General features: G+C 30.8%; 1 protein-coding gene across 4 annotated transcripts in view; it reads right to left on the reverse strand.

Moving 5' to 3' along the window:
* Nucleotides 1-6829: 6829 nt before the first annotated feature.
* Nucleotides 6830-26878, reverse strand: part of LOC114119981 (oocyte zinc finger protein XlCOF8.4-like) — a 35969-nt gene continuing 15920 nt past the window's right edge. For 3 of the 4 annotated variants that reach the window (XM_050204627.1, XM_050204628.1, XM_050204626.1), the window contains 4 exons: nt 23612-23701; nt 15795-15918; nt 11461-11806; nt 6830-9095 (listed from right to left, as the gene is read on the reverse strand). In XM_050204627.1, the coding sequence (XP_050060584.1) occupies nt 8366-9095; nt 11461-11806; nt 15795-15918; nt 23612-23701 (1290 nt within the window). In that variant the 3' untranslated portion in view covers nt 6830-8365. Of the gene's footprint in view, nt 9096-11460; nt 11807-15794; nt 15919-17912; nt 21350-23611; nt 23702-26878 lie in introns of those variants that run through there. The other variant, XM_027981735.2, reaches the window with a different exon arrangement.

Consider the following 26878-nt stretch of genomic DNA (forward strand, 5'->3'; position numbering starts at 1 on the left):
TATCTTTAAGAGTTTGGATTGGTCTCAGATTTGAACACCATATGATCAGAGGGGAGTTAAAATTGTCCTATCTCATAATATGTATTAAAATTTTAGTTTTTCAAACTCATTAAAGATTAGCAGAGAAGGTATGAGTGAGTGTTAGATTGTTTTATTTTTTATTTTTTGTGTATTGGTACCAGGTTAGTCTCTTGTCCAAAAGGACTCCTAAGTAATAGGTTACATTTTTAATTGGTATGTGTGTGTTATTGAGAAATAGTTGAGGACAGTCATTTTTGTAGAGCCTGAAATTTATTTAAACTGATTTGTTTTTGCTTATATTAATTTTCCATTCGTTTGGAAAAATATATTGGACAATTTAAGATCTGATTTAAGTGGTATAGAATATTGTAGGCAGCTATATTTGGGTCTTTATTTGATACTAGAAAGACTGTATCGTCAGCATAAATTGCTCAAGTTGTATGACTTGTTCTGTGGAGATCAGATGTACAGACATTATAGAGGATAGATATTAATCATTCCTTTACGGTACTTCAGCTTTAACTTTGTAGTATTAAAGTGTTATAACTTATAAGGTATGCTATTAATTGTATAAGGTACTTACTTGATATGGATTATGAAGTTTAGCATTGATCGAGCATAGTGTTCAATTAAACACAAAATTCATGAAATAGGCCAGAATCATACCATTTATTTGATTAAAAAGTGTTATCTTAATTATAAATAATATTTTCTTACTTGTAATTGGAGTGTATTAAGGAAATTCTAATATATTATGTCTTGTTATGGGATTAGATAGTTCGATAGTGATAAATTCTATACAAATCCACGGCAGTGTACTTGATTTGCCTATCCATATCGCCGGGTGATCAAAATAGTAATTTATTTTATTATTGAAACGCATTACGGATTTGGCGTTGATTTTAAAAATATTTTTTTGACAACCTGTGACCTGAACAAGAAAAAAAAGGCGACTAGTGTTTTACACTTGAGTCTTGAACGTGTTTTAAAACAACCAGTAAAAATAGTAACGTAAATACTCTTTTAGTTCATATTTAAATGATGACACGTCATAAATTTGTATTAGTACGCTCATAATTATAACTGTTTGTTTAACTTTACCGTCTTGTCTGACAATTTTGGTTTTATGTGTTATTAAAAAGAACGATCTGGTCTTTATTCGGAATCATTTTCTATATATGTCTCGAGTCAGAAAGAAATTCGTTAAATAATGGTTCAACAACTGATACTGCAGTGTAATACGATTGAATTCGTAGATGGGAAACTCATTAAGATTAATGAATTCAAGTGTGAACAAGATCGCTTAGGTATAGGATTGTATAGATATAGTTGAACACGCGTATCTTTGAATACTGCCGAGACTTTTTTTTAAAAAAAAGAAAAAAGAAAACAACATTTTAGAGCAAAAACATTTATCATTGTTTTATAATTTTATTAAAATATGCATTATATAAGACATTTTGTTAACATTTTATCGATGACGTATTTTAACAATTGTTATACAAATTACAAAGAAATACAGTATAGTATAATATATTATTTAATTATACACGCTTGAATTGAAGAATTGTAACGTATACAAGCATTACATTCTACAAAACGTATTCATTACCTACATACATGTCACATACATAATATTATTATCGTAAATCACAAACGGAGACGGAAACGCCGCGTACATCACTAATACACGTTTGATGATCGACGATCGCATTCGTCCTTTCACACACGTATTATATTGTACATTACACATTATAATATATATAGTCAAATAAATGTAATATTTTATTTTCATAGGTACTATTATATAGGTAAAAAGGTACAATATATATATATATATTGTTTTACATATAATCGAGTATACAAATTATTACAAGATATATCATAATATGCAGATAGTCCGGTATATCAGGTACCTACTGCAGTGACCTGCAACTGTGCTGGCGAGATATCAGAACTTTACCCGGTGGGTTGCGACTGTTCATACATATAAATAGTAATTAGACGGATTCCCGTAGTTATGGACGCAGAGAAAAATATTGATGTGAAGACGTATTATCGAAATCGTTAAAAATAAAGGTGATTTAAAACTATATTATAATCTGTTTATAGTTATTAGAAGAGCAAAATTTGAGTTATTTCGCTAATAAGTATAGGCAATTACTAATTATCCGAGGGCAAAACGTGTGCTATGTGACTTCAAAATAACCTTATACCTATATCTTATTTATCCTAATAAGATCACTAACGATGTCCAAGACGGTATATGATAGTTTTTCCTCGCTGTTTTGTAATATTTTTAATTAAAAGCCGCTGCAGCTAACTTCTCGTTTCTATCGATAACTGGACGGACGCCTATCGCGGAACGCCAATCTATAGAACGATATTACCATCGCACAATAAATTACGAAATCTGTTTGGAATTTAGTTTTGTTCGTCTGTATATCGCAAATCATTGTTTATTGGAGGATCGTTTATATTATTCCGAGCGTGCAGTACAATTACAAAACACTGAATATCGATACCGATTTCGACGGAAATAACGAACACGATTTTATAACGTTCAAAATTGTTATGTTTAATCGGTTAAGGTGGATTCATTTTAATATACAGCGTGATTCATCAAGCATTCTATTCCAATTTATTGTTAACAGTGCAGTCGTTTAAAACAGACTTTTGGAATTTTTAAATACACCTAAATACCCTACTTTCAAATTCTTGAATTTTTTTTTTTGCAATACTCAAGAAGAATCCCGGGGAGGTACAGATTTCCGCTGTTAAAATTTAAACTCCACTTTTCTACTGTAAAATATTTATTGGATAATTTTTATTTTTACTACTGAACAGTTTTCGAGTTATTTAATGTTGTGTATTAATAGCATGCACAATAAAGATTCACGATATGAGTTTAGATTTAGAAGATATTGGGGCAATGATACTTCGAACATTTTAGTAATTAATATTAATCTATACTTAATTTATAATTTGTATTTTGTCGAGAGAATAGAGGTTTGTATCGTCATATGACACTCTATTAGTCTTTAATAGAATGAAAAATCTTAAGAACTTGGAAGTATGGTATTTATATAAGTATACGTTTATAAAATATAAATTTCGAAAATCAGAAATTGTATCAATTATTACATGAAGGGGGTAAAAGATGAGCACACTTGATGAACCAGACGGTATAGGATGATCCTAAAATATGAATATTGAAACTTTTTACGCGGTTAACAAATCGAAGCAAATTGACATATTTTAATAATTGTTCAAACAGCTCAAACGCCTAGTAGATTATTTAGGAAACGGCTTTTCCGAGAGATATGCCCATCGCGTGTGGATACACAACTGCAGTGCGTGGGCGTGCATTTAGGTATATTTATTTCATGTAATCGTATAATAATTGTGCGCGGTAATCATGTTTTCAGCGTAGGTGCACGCGTTGTCATTGTATTATGTATAGGTACTGCCGTTGTTGTTATTTATCATCAGTGAATCTGAGGTCGCGGTACAATTGTGAATTTGGTGGAGATTAAAAATTTCATAATATTTAATTTATTAAAAAAAAGCCTTAAAAAGTCTGACGTGAAATCGCGTATTTTATACTATAATATGGTAAAGAATTTATATTCAGAGTGATATTGAATATACAGAAATAATATATTTTTAACGATATCTATCGAGAAAGTGATGAGTTTCATTTTAACCCTTTGGTTATCATATATGACGCAGAAATACACAATACATAGTGACATACAATTGTGTAAACGGTGACAAGGCGGTACGCTACATAAAGTTTTTCATAGTATACTTTATTCGAACAGTGCATTTATAATTATTTAATATGATTATTCAACTGTACAACAGTGTTACAATAACAAGTATAGATACTATATACTATTATTTTATGGGTAAAGCGAATCGGACTATGAACATACTATTATAAATATCTTGTGTTTTACAATAACATTCAAGTCGACGACAAACTATTCGCGTATATTAATTTAAATAATAATTATAGCTTACGGGTGGAATTGCATTATTCATCCAGTCTCCGTGAAATTTAACAATACGTGCATACCTATACGATATACATTTATAAGTCATCAAGGTATATTAAGATGATTATTAATAATAATAATAAAAAAAAAAAATAACATTTTTGTACACAATTAGTAATAAAATCGAATCGTTTTCGCTATAATCGCTTTATAACAAACAAGTGTAAACGTATTAAATGTTTTTACATCTACAGAATTTCAATATATATTTTTTTAGAAAAATCTTATTATTATACGTGACTAAATATTATGAGCATACCTATAAGTCATGTACATCGCTGCAGCAACGAGCATAACGAATTAATTAAATATAGGTATATATATACGAATGGTTATGTTATAAACACCTTGACGACGGTTCCATTTTTACAAATTGTACTAGTACCCTCGAAACGTCTCTCTCGTTTGTTTCCGCGAGTAAGTAAAAAATAAGGAGAGAAAGTGTAGTGTGAGTTTAGTTAGAAAGAGAGAGAAGAAAATACTCCAACGCGTTTGCTGTATTCATATACGATCGATAAGACAGGCATTTATATATACCCAATTAATGACCAATCAAGAAGAGCTGAATAATTTTTAAAAATTTTTTCGAAAATAGTATAGAACAAACAGAATAGACGAATAGGATAAATTTTTACTAATGTCATAATAATTTTTTTTTTTTTGTTATAAAATATTATAAACGATCATTAATGCGGTAAAATAGCATATCGAATTGCAAACGAATAAAATTTAATATATAATGTATTTAGGCTCAATGCGAGATTGAGCAAAACCGATTTATACAAAAATGTACCTATATCACAGGGGCGTTCGCTTTATTAGCTAGGAATAATAATAATAATAATAATAATAAAAAAAATAAATCAAATCACAAACAATAATAAAAATAATACCTACGCCTATATATGAATGACTATATTGTATAATATAATAATTAGTAAATAATAAGAATAAAATCTAAAAAAAAAAAACACTGTCCCTTCTCACCCCCTCCTCACAAATATTGTCCTGCAGTATATATCGTATGTAAACGTTTATGTATGTATGTATGTATATGTGTGTGTGTATGTTATTTTCCTCGCATATCAATTTCGTATTAATTTATCATATCGGATTACTTAATAATGTATATTATATATTATACACAACTAAACACAGCCATTGTTCCGGAATCTCGCCTATATAATTTGTCCAATGTGGCAAGAGTATATATATATATATATATATATATATATTATATACATATACATCCCAAGTACGCCTGAGCCTGCACCCTTAACACCATTATTATCCTATAGAGTAATATACAATATAATATATTATATTTATATAATATACCTATGTATAAAACAATGTGTCTAAAATAATATATGTACCTATATTTAGAAGTACAGTGTCAAACGAGTAAACAATATAAAATAACGATGAAAAAAAAAGATTTTGAAAAAAATTACACAGACGTGACTATATAATCATAATAATAATATTACATATACTCGGTTACAACTACAATAATGACAATAATGTTTCTAACACGCTAATCGGATGAATAAAAGTAACATGAAAACGCTTAACGAACAACAAACAACATTTAAAATGACTAAATTTATTTATTATTCTATTTTTATTATATATGTATAAAAAAAGCTTAAGTATATTATATTTTTTCAAAATTTATTTATGTTTGGAAATTTTCGAAAATTGTTTAGTACATTTTCTTTTTATATAATATAATATATATATTTTTTCCTTTTATCGAATTGTACAGAATTCATACACGTTTATACGTCGTTAAAATAATAGTAAATAAAAAAAAAAAAAAAAAAAAAACAACGGAGGTACTGATGGAAAACATATAAACTTAATAAAAATTTAAAAAAGAAATAATAATAAGTTATTATAAGGTTAAGTATAAATAAAAATATATAAAGAGGTGAGTTAATTAACAAAAAAAATTGGCTATTTTGTACTTTTGTTACAAGTATTTGTGAAATATCGTACTGTTTTACATATATTATTACATTATATAAACATGAGGTAGAGCTGTAAAAAAGCTTAATAATTAAACATTTTACGAAAAAATTGTACTATTACAGTTACGAGTTTTGACTATTAAAAATTAATATATTTATCAATTAATTATGTATACGCGGTGTGTTTGAGATTTGTGAGTTATGTGTTTTAATACTGTTTTTGAGCAATATTTATCTTCTTAGTAAAATTGTACAATATATAATATGTCCTATGTTTACATATGTCATGTTATCTCTGGGCTCTGGTCCGGCCACTCAAATCTCAGTCTATTTATTATCCGTATCGTATTATCATAAATGCACATCATTGACAATAATAGTAAAATAGCAATAATTATTATAACACCATAATATTTTATAATATTATGCTGTTTCAGATAGTACAAAACACTCTAACACGCTACAATACCTTCATAATAATACATCCACACAAATAAATGTATGTAATATTACATAGATATATTATATTCACTATTACAATTCACTATTAAAATTCACAAACTTACACCTACACAATACCATTATTATCACCCGTTTCCTCGTCTCTGCTTATAATTAATTATAACACCTATATATCTGGTCATAACCCGTACTCGCGACGTAACAATATGGGTAACAAATTGCTAAATGTGTTATCACAATCGCAGTCACAATAATATACTTTATTATCTTTTTTAATAATAATATTCCCTATTTTTGTTTGATTTTTTTTTTGGTTTTTTTTTTTTTTTTTTTTAATGGTTCAACTTTTTAATACATATCACTTCCCTAACCGTTTCTATCACAGATACAATCACATGACATTTCCTTGACAATTTCTCAAGATAAATATATGCTTATTATGAGAGATAAAAAAAAAATACAAATACATAAAAGCCCTATTGAATAAATCCTAATCTAAATAATAATATGTTTCCGTTAAAATAAAAATGTCGAATTGTCGAGTTCTATAACACATCACCCCGGGACGTACGACGAGAGTGCGAAACACTCGACTTCGTTTGTGACGTCCCCAATCACTATCGTAATGTAATTTCACATTTATCACATACAAGTTTATAGAAAAAAAAAAGTACAATAAAATAAAAATTATCACATCAAAAATCGCGAACGTATATAACCGACCGTGAATATGCGAGTAAATGTATTTATAGATATACATACAAAGTAACAAAAATTAAAACAATATAAATATGTCAAACATTTTAAAGAGAAAAGCACGACGATTTACGAAATAAAAAACAAACCGTACGTCTGATCACATAAACAAAAACAATTTTGATTTTTTTTCAAAGGAAATATAAACGTTAATTTATATGACTAGAGAATTATAATTATATACTCATATAATTTAGTTCTTTTTTGTTGTTGCTATCTTTCGTGTGTACAATTGAGTTGGATTCGATATACGTAGTGTATATACACGTATATATATATATATATAATATTAATATACTTTATATTATTATTATAATAAAATGTTATTAAAATATTTATAGGCCGCTGTCGTTCTCCGACGTTCGATTTCTCCTCCGTACGACGACAATGGTTCAAAAGGGATGGTAAAATAATAATAATATTATAATCGCGAACATTGGGTACGCGTCGGTTATACGTTATCGGTCGGTATCAATCGTTTCGAATTAAAAAAAAATCTATGATAATAAAAATCACCGGACATGTATTATTTATTATATTATGGCGGTGTGGTATAATAGGTATATAAAATTACGTTAAAAAAATTGAGCTTTTCTCCGAGCGGCGCTCAGAAACCGAATCGACCGACGTCGACGACACAATAACTGTCGGGGACGTTATGTAGTATTATAGCATAATGCAGTGATAGATAGAAAAAAATATTTTAAAAAAAAAAAAAACCATTAAAATTACAAACAGACCACCGGAAACGAACAACGAGTGAAAACGAAAAGAAAATTAAGAGACGATTTGCAAAGAGGAAATCCGTTTTGAACCATGGCGCCGGGCACGCGTCGTATTTTTCTAGATCGAGTAATATTAGTATAATAATAATAATAATAATAATAATAATAATAATAATGATAATAATAATAATAATAATAATAATAATGATAATAATAATAATAATAATAATAATAATAATAATAATAATTTTAATAATAATAATGACGACGACGACGACAACAACAACACGTCATATACAATAATATATAGTATGACGATGGTATTAATATTGAAGCTAAAATATTTTTAAAATATAGTCGCAGGCGTTCAGCGCTGATGGTTGTTGTGTATGTGCGTGGTCAGGTGTTTGGACAGGTAGTCGGCCCTGGCGAAACACTTGCCGCACATCTCGCAGTGGTACGGCCGCTCACCGGTGTGGATGCGCAGGTGTCGAGTCAGATCGCTCTTGCCGCCGAACGCGCGGCCGCAGAACAGGCACGCGAACGGCCGTTCGCCCGTGTGCTTGCGCACGTGTAGTTTAAGGTTTTCCTTGGATCGGACGCACTTGCCGCAGAACGGGCACGCGAACGATTTAGCGTCTCGGTTGTTGTTGTTGTTGTTGTTATTGTTATTGTTGTTGTTGTTGTTGTTGTTGTTAATGCCGGTACCGTTGTTGTTGGCGTTGGCGGCCGTCGTCACAGCCGCGGCCGCGGACGCCGCGGCGGCCACGGCCACCGGAGTGGACCCAGCCACCGCGGCGGCTGCGGCGGCGGCCGTGCGTTGAGCGTTCGATCTGAGCATGTTGAACAGCGACGGCGGCGAAGTGGTGGCCGCGTCGCCGGCCGCCTTCTGCTGTCCGGCCGCCGACGACACCGCGGACACCACTTCGTTCGTGCTGGTCACTTGGCTGTCGGACGCCGACGACTTGGCCGCGGTCGGCGTGGCCGGCACGTCTCGGCTGTCGTCGCTGTGCGCAGCTGTCACCGCCGCCGGCACGTCTCGCTGTAGCCTCTCCAGCGCGTGGTTGAGCCGATGCTTTTTGAACGACTTGAGATACCTGCGAAAAACACACACAATATGTACGCACACTTACGACACTCATGACTCCAGGGTTGGGATTTTATTATAGCACTTAAAATTGCATAAATATGCGCTATAATATTATCTTCAATATCGCTAAAAATATGTGATAAAATTAACAAAATATGTAAAAAAAAGAAAATCTTATAGTAGAAATAAACAAAAAAACCAATAAAATCAGCAGATAACATAAATTAGAACCAAATACCTAACACGAAATTATTGTAATATTATATTATACCTATATAATATTATCGCTGTAATTGTACGGTGTTGCATCAGTATAATCGACCTATTTACTTAGGTACTTAATCTATACATTTACAATTTACTTGTAATTCGATTGATAAAAATCTAAAAACATTTTGCTAAAATATAATTTCATAAAATAATACCGATTTTGATTCAAAAAACAGGTAAAATGCAAAAAAATGCAAAAAAAAAACACTAAAAATTAAAAATTGCAAAATATACAAAAAAAGCAAAATACAATTTTTAATTTGAGTTCTCTGTATATCGTGAAACAAATTTTTAGCTTACTCTGCTATTTATTTAGCATCTCATAAGAAATATGCAAATGCTATAAAATCCCAACCCTTCTCATGATGTGTACTTTAAGTTTCACGTTAAATTTATAATCGTTTCAATAATATTGTTACTATCGTTTTTATACATCGTCCGATTGTATCACCCTCCAAAAGGCAGAATTTCGACAAAATCACGACTTTTTTCACGGTGATGACTGCCCACAGGAAACGCGTTATCGTTGAGAATCGAATAATATTAACGGTCAAATGATTTCGTTCAAAAAGTTTCTACTCTTCGACCGTCTCACGTATGTCCATACGTAATCGTATTACTGTGTACTACCTAGATAATATGTGGTGAATATTCGAAATTATCTCTCCTTGTGAAATGTATGATGGCCGATCGATCAATTCGTAAAATAAAACGCCTATGCCCCCGTGGTTGACAATAACCATTAGAAAAATGTCAAGGCGTAAACCCGTAATAAGAGTAAAAACTATAAATGTTATGATAGTTTCTATACCTATTGCAATATGGTGCCTTTATCGAGACTTCAAAGAAGATTGAACGGTTTAATGATGTTTTTTTTTATTATTTCGATATCACTAGCTGTGATCAATAACAAATGACTGGACAGTGGACACGGACCATTTGATATTCAATACCAACTACGATATCGTTGTAAATCTATTCAATATATTATACGGGTAGTGGTGAATTCCGCATTCGTGGTTACCGCAGTAGGCCAACAATAAAATCATGCATAAGAAATTAAAATCTGCGCTCTGACTTGGCTACATTTGGTACTCGCAACATTGTAGTGAATAGTGATCACTCTATTACACATATATAATGTCACTCTTATTAACATTTGATGTATTTTTTACATTCTTGTGGTAGGTAATTAAAAAAAAATATTTTTTTTTTATCAAACTTATAAAAACATTGTTTTAACTAAAATAATAATATTACTTTAAACATTTCGATTTAAAAAGATACCAAACAAATTAGTTTGGTGATATACAACTGTACAGAATCTAACGTCTTGCACACATTCAAAGTGTTTCACAAGTACCATGTAATATCGAACATTCATCATAGTTATATATATATATTCATATTTTGTGTACAGCGATTTGCATAAAACATGTTAGGTACGCGCGCGAAAAACAACTAAACGAATGAAAATAATATTTGTAATCGTAAAAAATCAACTCGGCATGATGTTTGTGAACGCTCTTATATCGTTTTTACCAACATATTTTATTTCGTTACCGCGGTCAAAGGTTAGAGTGTATTTTAATGTTAGCTTATAAAATATATAATAACGCGGAACCGTATCCGCACAGAGTCTGCATGTGCCATCCGCGAAAAAATAAACGGGGCAACGATGACGGGTCGTAATAATATTAATCGGTCCCAATGCGAAGAGGAGTCAAACCGGAACCGCGCGGATAACATCGTACGAGATAAAACGAAATAATATTAGTGTATTAAACAGTAATAAAACCTCACGTTGTAGAGATTAAAATAAATACGCGAGAGAGGTAAAAAATAAAAAAAAAAAACTGGACGGAATACATTATCCGCGAGGTTTGGGATTCGCCGACGTGCGGCCGTTTGCGGTACCCAAACGAATAATAATTGCAGCGATTATCGAGTACGACCCGCGCGGGGACCGGTTTAAGACGCGGAACAGGTCGCGCGTCGCCTGATGGCGAAAACTGGTTCGCGTCTTTTGGCGCTAGCGCGCGAAAAAAATAAATAAAAAATTATGGCAAACAACAAAAAAAAAAAAAAACCGTTGGACTCACCTGAACTGCATGCCGCATATGTCGCACGTGAACAGCTTGTCGGCCGGCAAGCGGGCCCTGTGGTTTTGTTCGCGGTGTTTGAGATAGGCCGAACGGTAACGGTAACTCTGGCCGCACTGGTCGCACTGGAACGGTTTCTCGTCGCCGCCGTCGCCGCCGTGACCGCGCACCGGTTGCCCGGTGTGCTGCAGGGCCGTGTGCTGTTCGAGGAGCCACGTGGACGGGAAACCCGCCAGGCAAATGGCGCACCGGATCAGGCACCGGCTGGCCACCTCGTCGCTGGAGCTCACGCACGGCCCGATCAGCCCTTGTTGTTGGAGCACCGAATACAGCGACACGGACGTTTCTGCACATACAAATCATATGCACGCGAGGAGCGTACACGCGACATTGTTACACGCGTTGTCGAGACGAACGTTTGTTGAGGGTGGATATTTTATATTTTCGCCAAACGGAGAGTTTTCCAAATCGATTTTTCTGGGTTTATTTTGTTTGAAGAAAAAAAGTTTTTTGCGATATATAGTATTTATTTGAAAAAACATTATACAATGGATGTTTTTACAAAATAATCTATTTTTTTTACGTCAAACAAACAACTACGACCTCACCGGAAGCAAAATACTTTTCTAGAAACGTTGACGTATTTCGGATATTGAATGGGTTTTTTTTTTATCAATAAGCATTTGAAATTTAAATGAGGAGAGTTATGCAGTGTACCACAACGTTTGCGGGCTGGATTTCTATCCTTATATTGTTGTTTAACTCAACTCGTATCAATAAATTATCTGTTTTTTTTTTTACAACAGAACATAAATATAATTGTTTAAAATATATTCATTATTTATACCTAGAATTTTTTAGAAGATTTTTTTGCACTCGAATATAAAGTAGAAATAAATTTTAAGTTACTAAAATAAAAAATTTTTTTTTGAAATTAGTTTTATGAGCCTTTTTTCTTTAAAATCTCATAAAATTTACAGTAAATGAATATATTCAGTTAAAAGAACTACTCAGTATATATAATATAATAATATAATAATATATGTATAATATATTACCGATCTTAATTCACAGATGTTGAGCGCGATGTTTTAGCAGACATTCTAATATTTTTGTTTTTATACTTTGAAGTAGATTAATCTTGTTTGAAAATGTTGATTTAAAAGTGTCAAATACTTACTTAATGTATAGTCTCTAATTATTTATAATAATTTTAAGGTTTGATAGGTAATTTATGAATTAAAAAAAGCTGTTTATATTTTTCATTTTATTTTGTGGATAATAGTATAAATATATTGGGAGAAAATCGATTTGTACGTAGTAGCTATAGTAAGTAGATATGGGACTCAATGCATGTAACATAATATAGAAATTTTATGGTATTATTAAAAATGAAAACTTTATTTTTATTTTATACTTAATTTAAACGTATAACCATATTGAAATTCGACAATTCAAAGAAAATTGTTTATCTAAAATATTATTCGTAATTTTTGATGTACGCGTCTACTATTTGTCCCTAAAGGCAAACGTTTTATCCAAACAAAATAGCCTACTTACTGTACTCGCCAAATGTCGTATATTATAATATATGGTTTCTACGCAGATACTGTATTATTTAAAAGCATAATATTCAAATTTAAGTCCTATCTATGGAATGGTTAGGTTAAGTGGTCACGGACGGTTACCACTTAAAGTTTTTTTTCACATAAAAAAAAATAATTTTTATAATTTATTTCTTTTTTAAGTAGGGTCACCCGTGGCCAAGTGGGTCTGGACTAATTTTCTGGCTTAATTAACTTACTTTGACTTATCGAGGTTCTACTGTATTTTTATTAAATCAAATCAATCATGAATTAAAACTATCGTATTTAATAATAAAAAAATACTTGATAGAGCTTTCAAACTGTTTTAAATGTTTACTTAAAAAAGTATAGTTATAGTTTTATTGTATGTGTAATTGTACTGAACACAAACAAGACGTGTAACTGCGTAAGTTACATGAAAACAACATTAAAAATATTTTAACACTGGTACTTCAGTACTTGGTTATTTAGGTTACCTAATGTATAATGTATATATTGAATAATTTAAATGATTATCATGTAGAATCTGAAAAATAAAATCTAAAGGGTGATTTTAAATAATAAAACATGAACATTTTAAGCATTTCAAATAGGAAGTTATTTGGTTTAACAATTGTTACAAAAATCCCCTAATAATAATTAAAATTGAATTTTTTTGGATTCTCTCTTTACCTAGCTTGCCTTGCTATGCCTTATCTATTTTAAATTCAATTCCACATAATAAAAGGAGAGGTGGAGTGGTGTGAAAACGGGATAAGTACTAGGCGAGTTTTTACACTATTATTATTAGTAGAATACAGGAATGAAAATTATTAATATTTTTCTATTGACTTAATGTTCCACTTTAATGTATTTCATGAAGTGACGTTTCAAAAATAAAAAAAATATTCTGCCACAGAATGAAATTAAAAATATGGGTCACCAAAATAAAAGCAAAAACGCCTAAAAATAGTAAGACATTTAAAATGGCATTTTTTTATTATTATTATTATTGTTAGTGTTTTTATAAACATTAAAGTGGTAAACTTATCTCGGTTTAGTGTTTCAGTTTTATAATGTGACGATTCATTCGTCATAGCTTTAAATTATATAACAATAACAAAATATTAAATAAATAATACTCCGCGCCAATTTAAACACCCTCCACAAGTTGCGTAACAAGTGTCGTGATGGTGTTTTTATATATATATATATATATATATATATGTATATATTCGTCGGAACTGTGTTCGTTAGTAGGGTGATTATTGTTATAAATCAAAATACACGCAGCGTGTATATTGTTGAAAACGCGTCTGCTATTGTTTTTTCAGTAGCTTATTTCTCTCTAATACGCCAGTTATGTAATAATTTTCTCGATTTGCTTGTTAAGAAATCAAGAAGAGTGTAAGTCTTAAGCAAAAGGAAAATTGATTTAAAAAATTTTGTGCGCGGAAACACACCCAACTATTATATTGTCTATAGGTATATGGTACATTGATATATACATATTATATTTATTTCATCGAAACTCAAAACGTTACGTAATGGTATTTTATTTTATACACGGTAAGATTTTATTGTACGCCTTTGCAACGCTGAGCTAAAATAACGTAAAATGTGCGTGTGTGTGTCGGGTACTGTAATAATTACTTATACTAGTGAGTAATTTTGTATTATTAGATACAGGTGATACGTGTTATATATATTTCCGTATAAAATCAAATTAATACATCGAACCGACAATAACATTTTATAACATTATATATGACTGAACTGTATATCTGTGTGAGTAACTGTACGGTTGGATGTAATATATGAAATATACCTCGTCGATGGTTTACAAATGCCTCGTGTATTGGAGGGAATGGTTTTTATCGATTTTTTTTCTTATATAAATTTAAAAAGTGGAAATGTGGTACGTGTACCTAACTTATATATATATATATATATATATATATAAGATACTGAAGTAATATTGAACACTAGATAGGAATTTGAATATTTGTCAAAGTCTATCTGATCAGACTGCATGGATACGTACAACTATATACGTATATAGGCAGTATATAATATGTAGTTTAACGTAGGGTTTACGCACAAGAGACGAGCTACAATATATTCAGACTCGATTCGTTCGACGACAGAGACGCGCGTCTCTAAATGATACTCAAATTTATCTGGAAACACTTATCTCAAATACGCGCCAGTGCGCCGTACGCGAATATTTAACGTACGCCTATCTATATTTACCTATAATAACTGTTATCTGAAATTTTAAATTTGAATAGATGTACGATTAACGCTGTCTAGTCCGTCTAGATTATATTAACTACCTACTACACGTTAGTATAAGTTTCACTATACCTATAACTATTAAAATTTTGATCTGGCTTTCAAACTATTTTGTTATATTCGTTTAACTGTAAACTCGTAAAATAAAATACATGGTGTATAATATTATTACTGTTTAAAATGTAACTTTTAAGTTGAGAATTTATCATAATATTATTATAATTTTAATGGATTAAAAATAACAATAATGTTATAATAGTGAAATGTTGAGTATTCTATAGTATACGCGTATTATAATATTATTATAACCGTATTATATAAGATATTTTTATATTGGGTGTATATATAATACGATACCGTTAAAATATCATGTATAATATAATACAATAGCGGTCAGCGATTAAATCCACCGACCATTTGGGTTTTAAGCATTTCCCTGTGCACATAGGGTTATTATTATTCTTTTTTTTTTACCTGTATTGTAAACGGGTGGCAGAGTCGAGAACCGACTGAAAGCGGAAAATCCTTGTTGTAGAACGGAAACTTGCGACCTGTATGCGGCCAACGTGTTGAACACCCCTTCCACCAAGCAAACTTCCTATTTCACACATAATACACACACAAATCAATCAATGTTAACGTAAAACGACCCGCGTATAATGGATGCAATTGACCAGTCGTTTGGAAACCATATTATTATACGTAATGAACGCATTTTATTACACACATTATATTACAAGTTGATAGTAGTATAGTGTTGATGATATTGATGAGCATAAATACAGCGTAGTGTATAAAATGTGTAGGAAAATATAATATGTGTGTGTTGTAGGGATTAGTGTGAAAAAAAAATAAATAAAAACTCGGTTTTTTTTCGTACATTAGCAATTTTTTTTATATATACGTATATTGCACTGACAGAAAAAAAAACTATAATAAAATACACAAAAAGCTAATCTTATAATGTTTTTAGCACCTAATAATAAAAAAAAAATCGATGTTCTCACTTGTCTCGTTATCACATTTACTAAAAATTATTTCTTATACGCTACTCGGGATTCACATCATCGTCGTCGTCGTACGCGTTATATTAAAAATGAATTTTCATTACATTATATAAAATATTGTCTAATATTATACACAAACGTTTTGCATTGGGTTACAATGTTAATATTGGGTAACATTATAAGAAACATTATTTTGTGCTGTAAGATAAAAAAAATTAGTGTGCACAAGTGCTTCTGAAAATGATAAATTTATTTTCGTGACAAATATAAATGCTTAAAATGTATTAAAAGATTTCTCGAAAATTAAAAAAAACTTAATCGATTTAACAACAAAAAGATACTTAATAAACGCGGGAGATTTTCAAAGACTCTCCTTTGTGTTTGTAAACTTCGTTATTTTTTAAATACTACATGTTTTTAGATTTTACCCGAAACATATAATACTATAATAATAATATATGGTATCGTAAAGTTAAATAGCCGACTTCGGTCGCACATTATAGCTAAAAAGTATATACGAGTTGAGCATTATATGACTTGGTTATCGTTATCGAATGTTTTTCCTTTACATAGGTAGTAATTCTGAGCTTATATTATTATGTTTAGATATTAACTTGGTATAAAATGTAGTGATAAGAATTAAAGCGCTGTTTGGTTAGGAGCGCGTAATGACGAAGATTACAAAGCATCAAGAGGACGTCTTTCAAATCCCCTGTTTACATATTTTATAACAAATCTTTTAAATACCATACAATATGTAGCCTATCACAGTCGGAACACCTTAATCCTAACCCACGGTAATCGCAGACGACCATGGCCTAACCTAAAATTAAGCCCATATGGCCATATATATATCGTTTAAAAATACCACTGCTCAGTTCGAGTTCAGGTCATATGTTACGTTCGTTTTGGTCCATCAACAAACTGAATAGAATTAAATCATGAAACATAGAATATGTTTGAGATAATTTCCTCACATAGTGACATATTTTGTATTTTGTACCATAACAATAAATTGAGACTTGTCATTAAAATTGTATAATGTTTTTAGTAACTTCACTGTTAACTAAATATTAAGAAATTATATTATATGAGACGGATTTGATACATCCTTATTGACAAGTTTATCATTAATTTTAAAGAAAAATATTTTAATCATATAAAATCTAAGTTAGTTGGTATTGTTATGTACAAATAACTGTATAATGCAATAAAACACTAAACATAATCCTAATTCCTAATCATTTTAATTATGGTGTAGGTACCTATATTATATTATTCACTTTTACATATTAATATAATTATTTAGAAACATAAAACTATTATTTTATACTATACTTTATACTTTTTGTATAGATTAATACATTTCACGACTAAGTACAATACAAATAATATCGTTAAAAAGAAAACTTATTCAGTAATATAATACAATATATTATTCTAATCACTATCGAAAAAATATCACATTCTTGTTCCTTCACATCTCGCTATTTGCATTCTGGTATAGAATTCGACATTACGTACATTTTGTGTTATTCTACTTTATAGTTATAATTATATATAATAATAATTTTATGAAAATGAGAAAATTTGATCACACGTGTTATATAGATTTTAACAAAAAAATAATAAATAAAAAGCTTAAATGACATATAATATATTTTGCGATTGAGTGCCAATAATTAACAATAAACGGTGACATGACTGGTAAAACGTACATAATTTATATATAATATAACAAAGTAAATGTTTTTCGAAAATATAATATTTTGATCCTCACACAGGCTCTTGTGAGCACACGTGTCTTCGAAAAATTATGTAAATATGTATGAGGTTAATATTTGCGATACCCTTAAATTATATATATATATAATATGATGAATTTATAACGATGAACTAGATTTTTATAATATTCTGAGTATTATTAAAAAGTTTAAAATATGGACAAACGAATTAAAATAAATTCGCCGAAAAACGATTTTAAAAATTAAATCTGAGAATTAAATCAAAATGTATTTTATATTTATTGAATACCTACGTATAATTAAATACTCGATAGTAACTATAAAAAAAACCAAATGAGAGTAAAGTAGTGTTTTGGTTGGTTAACTAAAATATAAAATAAACAATAACAATGTTATTAACACCATATTTTATCATCATTAGCGGAACTAGTATTATTAGAATAAAACAGATTTGAAATTTTAATGTCAGTACTTTTGGATGTATATTAATAAGCTGTACTGGTCCATGTTAACGCCTACTTCTGTTATTTAAAATTAGATATTGTTTAATTATTCATATAAATATATAAATTCTATTATATACATGCATATCACAGAAAATTAAATCTACTGACTTATGAATAGGCGCTAGAGCATTATAATAATGATGAGCGAAATTAAATATGTTAAAAAACGCGCTCTTGATTTTTGAACCCTTAACCAATTATACACACCGTTAATTGTTACTAATGTTAGAAGTACTCAAGGGGTCCAGCTGAATGTAAAGTTTTCAAAGGTAATTAGCTTGAACGTAAAAAAAAAGTTTTTTTTCCGAGAGAGTATTAAAATAATTACAATTCATGGACGAATAAAATGTCCTCGTGTCGGCGAAATAATAAATGATGCGTCCAACTCTTTTAAACTTCTGTCGATTCTGTGTGAAAAGAGAACATCTGGTTTTTGTTTGAAAACGTTTCAATACAAATCAAATGTATTTTAAAAACAGTGATTATTGTTTGTTATTGTTAACTTTTTTAATTGAGAACTTTACAACTATCTGGTATTGCTCACAGCGGCGAAGGAGGACGGGATGTACAAGCCGTGCACTGTACACGTACAGATTCAATCGTCTGTTTGAAATCTAACAACAGCGATCACGGGCTGTTTAGTTTTGTTGCCAAACGTAGTAAAGATAAGAATAATATCCAAAGGATAAATTACTATTAGTTAAAATGTATTACGCGTATTTGTCGTACTTTACGTCTGAAAATGTCGATAATAAATCGAAGAGTAATGCAAATGCCCAGGATAAAAAAATCATCAATATACGTGTATTAATTATAATGGATACGCCGAACGAAACAAAAAACCATAGATGATCTATTGTTATCCTGAGGTACGTGTATTAAATTTATATGCCGCCGAATTCGGTAAAAATACAGTAAGCCGCCGTAAGTAGGTACTGGCGCGAAGACGTTTCAGCCAATGATTTCACTGCGCACGATATATATTTTATATTCCGTCGGTATTTAACGGTGCGCATATCGTACCTACCATACTATTATATTTATTACCTACCACGATTGCCCACGATTTGTTGACCGAGGCCAATTCCGACGCCGCACGTACCGTCGACAGAACGCAAGTCGATGTATAATAATAATATGAGGCATACAGCATGAATGACGGCGCGGCGCGTGGTATTGATTCTAACCTAAAATATTTGAACAGTTTTCGCGTACGATCCTAACATTCGACGGAGACCGACAGGGGAGAGGTCGAGTGGGGGGGTGAATGGACGGGAGAGAGAGGAGAAGGCAAAGCCGTTAAACGTTCCGGCGGCGATCGTTTTTGTTTTTCGTCACGCAACAAAGCGTGTAAAAAAAAAAATAAAGAAAACGCGAAATACGAAATGCGTCTCGCGTATACGACATAAATACGTGAACAGTACGTAATATAGGTGTACTACAGGACTATCGTGGTGCGTGCGCTAGGACGAAAGCACGTCGGCCGCCAGACATCAATTTCGATGTATAGATTCAAATCGGACGGCATTTTTCGAATTCGGGTAGTTTTATATAAATATATTTTTTACGTTCGAAACAATTACCTACGAAAACCTGACCATTTCGATCGTCGCGGCGGTGTGTGTGTGTGTTTTCGGTTTATTTCGGATGTAATATTATACAGCGAATAATACAACGTAATAATGATAATAATAATAATAATAAGTTAATAACTATATAATAATAATATATGACGGATATTACAACGTAACAAAATATATAATAGTATATCGTATATAATATGACTCTGAGCGTAGAGAACGGCCGTCGGCTCGACCCCGTTTCCACTACACTCTATAAGGAAACAATTGTCGTCATGGTGGCGTGGGCGGAGGCGGCGGCGGAGCTGGCGGCGACCCGCTGCCGTGCCTGTGGTGATGATGATGTTGGATGACGGTCAAGTCGAACGGTCTGACGGCGGCGGACGCGATCGTCGCGACCGCCTGCGCCATTCCGCCTCCAAAATTACCCAACCCTCCGCCGCCGACGCCGCCACCCGCTCCGATTCCTCCACCTCCTCCTCCTCCTCCTCCGGGTTCCTCTTCGGGGCTGGGCGACGACACGAACCGGTGCCGGCCCGTGAACTTCGGGTAGTGCGTCTTCTCGTGCGCCTTGAGTATCGTCGACCGGCTGAACGTCTTGCCGCACAACGCGCACCGGAACGGCCGTTCGCCGGTGTGCACGCGACAGTGGTCCTTCATGTGGTGTCGGAGCTTGAACGCTTTGCCGCAGAACTCGCACTTGAACGGCCGGTCGCCGGTGTGCGCGGGCAGGTGACCGACCAGCGTGGCCACGTCCGGAAACGTTTTGCCGCAAAACTTGCACAGCGTACCGCCCACGCCGTCGTCCATGGCGCCGGTGATGCCACACGCCTGTTGCAGCGACGCCGCCGTCGACGACGACGACGCGGACAACAGCGACAGCGACAGCGCCGCCGCCGACGACGACAGGGGCGGCGGTACGGTCATGCCGCCGCCGCCGCCGCCCGGGTCCGTGAACGACGTGCCGCCCGGCTGGTTGTTGTCCAGGCTGTGCGACAGTATGTGTCGCGTCAGTTTGCTCTGATGCGGGAACGTTAGGTTGCAGTACAAGCACGTGTAAAACCGCGGCGGTATCGTGGTGGCCAAAGCGACCACAGCGTCCGCCGCCGTCGTCGTCGTCGTCGTCGTGGCCGGTGTCGGCGTCGTTGGCGTAGGCGTAGGTGTCGTCGTCGTCGTTCTGCTGTCGCGCTCCTGTAACCGAAACGAAAAAAACAAAAAAAAAAAATAACTCTCATCAACTTCTTTTCGCTGGTAAATTTCGTTTAGTATAATTGTTTACGTAAAAGGGTATGTGTGGAAAAAAACCGAGGAGATAAAAAAGTTAAAAAAAAAAAAACAAAAAAAATTGTATAATATTATTGATATACTGTCAAGTAAATGATACTCATGGAGGACAAAATAATAGTGTCAGCACAAGAAGTTGACGTTGTTTTTTTTTTTTTGTCGTTTTTGTTTTGGCTACAGGTGCGGCCAGGCCATATATATACATACATATATATATTATATAAATATATATATGCAAAATATAATATAATATTTTACGATCGAAAACTACAATCCGCGCGCACCGCTCGTTTAAGAAAACGCACAATATAATGTTTAAGTGTATTATAATATTATTATAAAAAAAAATACACGTGTACAAAACGCACGGTTTTTTAAAATTTATGATCACACGGGTTAACGATTATAATTTCAGTACCGAACATTGGTAGAGCAGTGGTATTATGCAAATGCGAAATTTAAATGAAATAATCGTAACGCAGGTTGTTTCTGGTTTGGCGAGTTTTTCGCAGTTACATTTTCGACAATCGTTACCACAGCGTGTAGTTGGTATTTTCGATTCGTCGTAGTATATATATAATAATAATAAACGGTGGTACGGCACAACTAGGGTTGGTAATGGACAATGGTGCTTGACCCCCGCAGTTAGTAATTTAGATCCCAATTTTCCTTATTTGACCAACGGCTTCGAAGAGAATAGTTACTTACTACTTTTCGAGCACCAATTAAGACCATCTCAACTACTATACAAAGATCTCTTTAGACCACGTATTCATTAGGACTTGTCAAGTCTTTGTTAGGTGTCATTAAAAAATTCGAAAAATACTGAAGATAATACAAATTAAAAAACATACAATTTTGAATTAGGCCGTGGATCTCTCATTGAATTCTAACCCCAGTTGTGCCTATGATAAGTACATATTGTATTTTATTTATAGCAATTGTCCACTGGTAAATATTATAATAATCGATCATGTAACTATAGTAGATAGGTATTTAACCAATTAAAATTTTAAATGACAAAAAACAGAAAAATGAACCCATCATTATAATGTTCAAATAGTAGATAGGTACTCGGTATAGAGTTTCACCGACTTACAATAATGAAATTGCTATAGTTTTTCAACAATAAGAAGTAGGATTAAGCGGTATACAAATTGTAAAATCCTAAGAATATTAATGTTTCATGAAGTTCTTTTGTTGTATTTTAAAAAGATATTTTAATCCATGGGAATGTTCATACAATTTAAGACACACCAACAAGTTTATGAACTTAAATATAACAAATAATTCCTTATTTATGGTTATTGTTACAAATAAATTAATTTAACTGTATAAAATATAGTGATTTGTGGAAAGTATCAAAGTTAAAGGAATCAAATAGAACGAAAAAAATATATTTGTGTTGAACAATCGGATATAATATGGTAAGAGTTATTGTATTCAAATTAGGTGACGAAGTTGAACACAAAAACTTATCAAATTAAGTGAAATTTAAAGTTCAACTTTAATGGGATTTAAAAAACATAATTATCGCAATAATAAAATTCACTAAAATAATTAATCACAATTATAAAAAGTTTATCAACATTTATTTGCGGTGGTTTGAAAAATTAAGTTTTGCACAATGCTATACCTTTTATTGTTCTGATTATTTTTAAATAGATTTATAATAACATTATAAAAATTATTGAAGTTTCAGTATGCAGCAATCCAACTCTGAAATTGTCACCACTTTATGATTATAATACAGAAATTATACAGGTCATAACATTTATCGCTTAATGTACCTTATGATAATTAAAGAATTTGGAGAGTAAATCAAATGAACCTATATATATATATATATATATGTATTAAATAATAATAATTAATTGTTTTGAAGTCAACTTCTTGAGACTGCACTTAGTTTATATAAAAGCATTTAAATATTTCTAAACCGAATTATATCAGTAAATGTTAAAAAAAAAATTGTATAACTCGTTCTAGTTATTTTTTCTAAATTACGTTCAGTCTCGTTATAAAATAATGATTATTTTTCATTTTCTACTTTTGAGTTGGATGTTTATTATAATATATATATTATATAATAAATATAAATATATTTAATAATTACGGGGATGGATGCAATGTAAATGAATAAATTAATAGATAATATTTTATGCTTACCGGATCTGGTATACTCCGGTATTCTGAAGAGCTTTCTCCTTGAATGCTTCGGTCGTCAGTCTTGTCACAGTCAGCTTCTTTCTTCAAGAACTATACAATACAATATTGGGTTTAGTTATACCAAAATTCCTTAAAAATGAGTTCATTAAAAAAATTATATGTTTTACTGATTATGTATATTATTATATATTAAGTGCAGATGCTGTTCAATCAATTCATGAAGTGTACGATTTTCATTTAATAATAATAATAATAAAATCGTCAGAAATATGATTATTAAAAAAAAAGCAGCTTGCAGATAATAAACGTAAATGCCTTCAAAATATAGAACAAGTGTTAGAAGAATACAAGAACTTAAATTGAAATTGTTAACTGATTCGGTTATTAAGGAATCAATATAGTATTATGGAAATTGTAAAATCTTCAATATTGATAGGTATATCTATATTATATTATAATTTTACGATATACAAGTATTTGAGTATTTCTTAATACTGAAAATGATTTTGTTATACATTTTCCAGGTGTGTTGCCAGTGGGCGGCTTCTCCAATCAAACTGTCAAGTTAGAAATTTAATGTACATAATTTATATTTATTTATTATTATACTACATTTTTATAGATTTATAAAAATTGAATAATAATAGAAAAAAAATGACACAATAAATTTTGATTTGTATTGTATATAGTTAAAAATGTTTAAACGATTGTCTTTTAGAAAATACATTATACTTGAAATTGATATATCTATTATATCTATTAATATACCTAAAGTAAGTATTGGTTAAATATTTAATATTATACCATTATTATCATCGATCCCTTCAAGGCGTTTTTAAATAATCTGTACTCTGTTTAGATATCATATATACACATATTGGATAACTCACTTAGTGGCGTACTTATGGAGGAGATGATGGAGATACATCTCCCCCTTAACCATTGTTTTTAGCTTATAACAGCACATTAGCTTCTATGAAAAAACATATTAAAGAAATTCTATGAAGGAGGTAAATATTCCATATTCACTAATGAAATATTTGTTGTATTTATTAGTTGTTTAAATTTTGAATATTATTTTAATTTTAGTCTAGATTGAATGGGCTTATAAAGCTTTACATTTATAACAACATAAGATTGAATGTTGAAAAAATCATTAATGAAATAGCTGAAAAACCTAGAAGGCTACAGTTTGTTTTGTAAATGATAAATAAATATTATTCAATATGTTGTATATTATAATTTTAAGGTTTATGCACCAACTATGAATATATATAATTAGGGCTCGGATTTTAAAGCATATACTTCTTTTTTTGTATATGACTATATACGATAGAGATCTAATTTTTATACATAAATTTGTTTTATGTCATTCTGATTCCAAATAAACCAATTTTTCTTTACTTTTTTTTTATGTAAATGAATATTTTGCTTTTTTTAAAAAATAATTCCAGTTGATTTTTATATGTATATTATGCTATTGTAAATTGTAATATAATAAAAATAATTAATAAGAAATGTGAAAACCCAGAATGCGGACTAAATGCTTATTTTGATTATTATTATTTTCACTATCAGCTTTTTTATTAAAAGTTTTAAAAGTATAGATTATCATACATACATATCATACATATAGCCTGCAGTTTCTATACGGTCAGTATGCCTATAACATCGATATCGATTGTTTCAAAATTTAAAATTTAGTGTTGCAATTTGAAACCTTTGATATATTGATATGAAGTATGGACTGATCACTTTAGTGAATGTAGATAGTTCGTTTCCTATGTATAAAAATTCTGTCGGACAACAGAAACAGTTTTGTCACTGAAAATCTAAGGAAACACATAGTAAATAATTCTTTTTTTTTTTTAATCTAAATTAATTTTTAAAATTCTTTTATTCATTTTTATAACTAGTTCATGTTAATTTTTAGTCATGCTTTTTTTTTTTTTTTTAAATAAATATGCTTCTTTTTTGCATTTTTAAAACAATCGTGGGAAGTTTTTTTGTTGCTTATTATATTTTAAAATCCAAGCCCTATATATAGTATATATTAGGTATAAAGTTATAATAAATTGATAGTATCATTATGTATTTCGAGTGTAAGGAGAAACACTATTTTTAGTCTTATAACTCCCTTAAATAAATCCTAAATATGCCACTATATAATACATTCAAATAATAATATTCAGAATCTTTTAGTATACCAATACTATTAAGGACGATTTTTTTAAATTGGATTTTTTATTTAATTGAATGAGAAATCACTGATTACAGAAACTTATTTTTTTCAATTGCATGCCTAGTAATTTTTTTTTTTTGTTACACATTTTTAAGTAATTAATAATTTTTAAAATATTTTAAAGAATCTAAATCGAAATTGGAACGAGTGTTTTATATTGTTAATATTGTATGTAATTTAGGTACTTAATTTGGTTTATCAAAGATCACGATAATATAGCTTTAAAAACTGTGATTATTAGCTACAATTTTTACTAACAATTTTTTTTTTCAAAAATCAAATTTATTATTTGTAAAAATTAAATGAGTATAGATATTAATAAATACTAGAATAATTATCACACACAATATTTTATATTTAATGTAAGAACTTGTGAGCTTAGTAAGACTTATGGTCTATCTAGACCACTAGGGACTACTAATACATACGTCATACCTATATAATATTAATAGCTCAGAAACTAAGATTTAGAATCTTGAATAATGTTTATAAACATTAATTGTAAATGATGTTTCTAATTTAAAAAAATGAAATTGTTATACTTAGGGTATTCCTTAAATGCTATAAAAAATTTACAAATTTTAAAACATGGTCTTTATGTGTACTTTAAAATCATAATTTGATCATTAAATTAAATTATGTGAGTATGAGCACAGGGGAATGACTTCGTATACCTATACGTACTCATAAATGTATCTAATATCATCTACTGAACTACTTAATAAATTAAGTCACATATTATTTGCCTATTTGCCATATGTGGATTACAATTGATATGGAGTATTGCTTTTGGAGTATTATTTATGTTGTAAAGATTAATTTTTTCATTCATGATTTTTGTTTGATTTTATAAAGTGAGGTTTACTTTTTAAAAGATACTCACACTTATACAAAAATTTCAACCAACTTTTTTTACTTTGCTTTAGAAAAAAAACAAACACATTTTAATAATATTAAATATTAAAATTACAAATTAAGGTTGGGTTATTATTTACTGTTATTATTGTTTATGTATACTCATTATT

This window comes from Aphis gossypii, chromosome 3 (assembly GCF_020184175.1).
Source record: "Aphis gossypii isolate Hap1 chromosome 3, ASM2018417v2, whole genome shotgun sequence".
Classification (NCBI taxonomy): domain Eukaryota; kingdom Metazoa; phylum Arthropoda; class Insecta; order Hemiptera; family Aphididae; genus Aphis; species Aphis gossypii.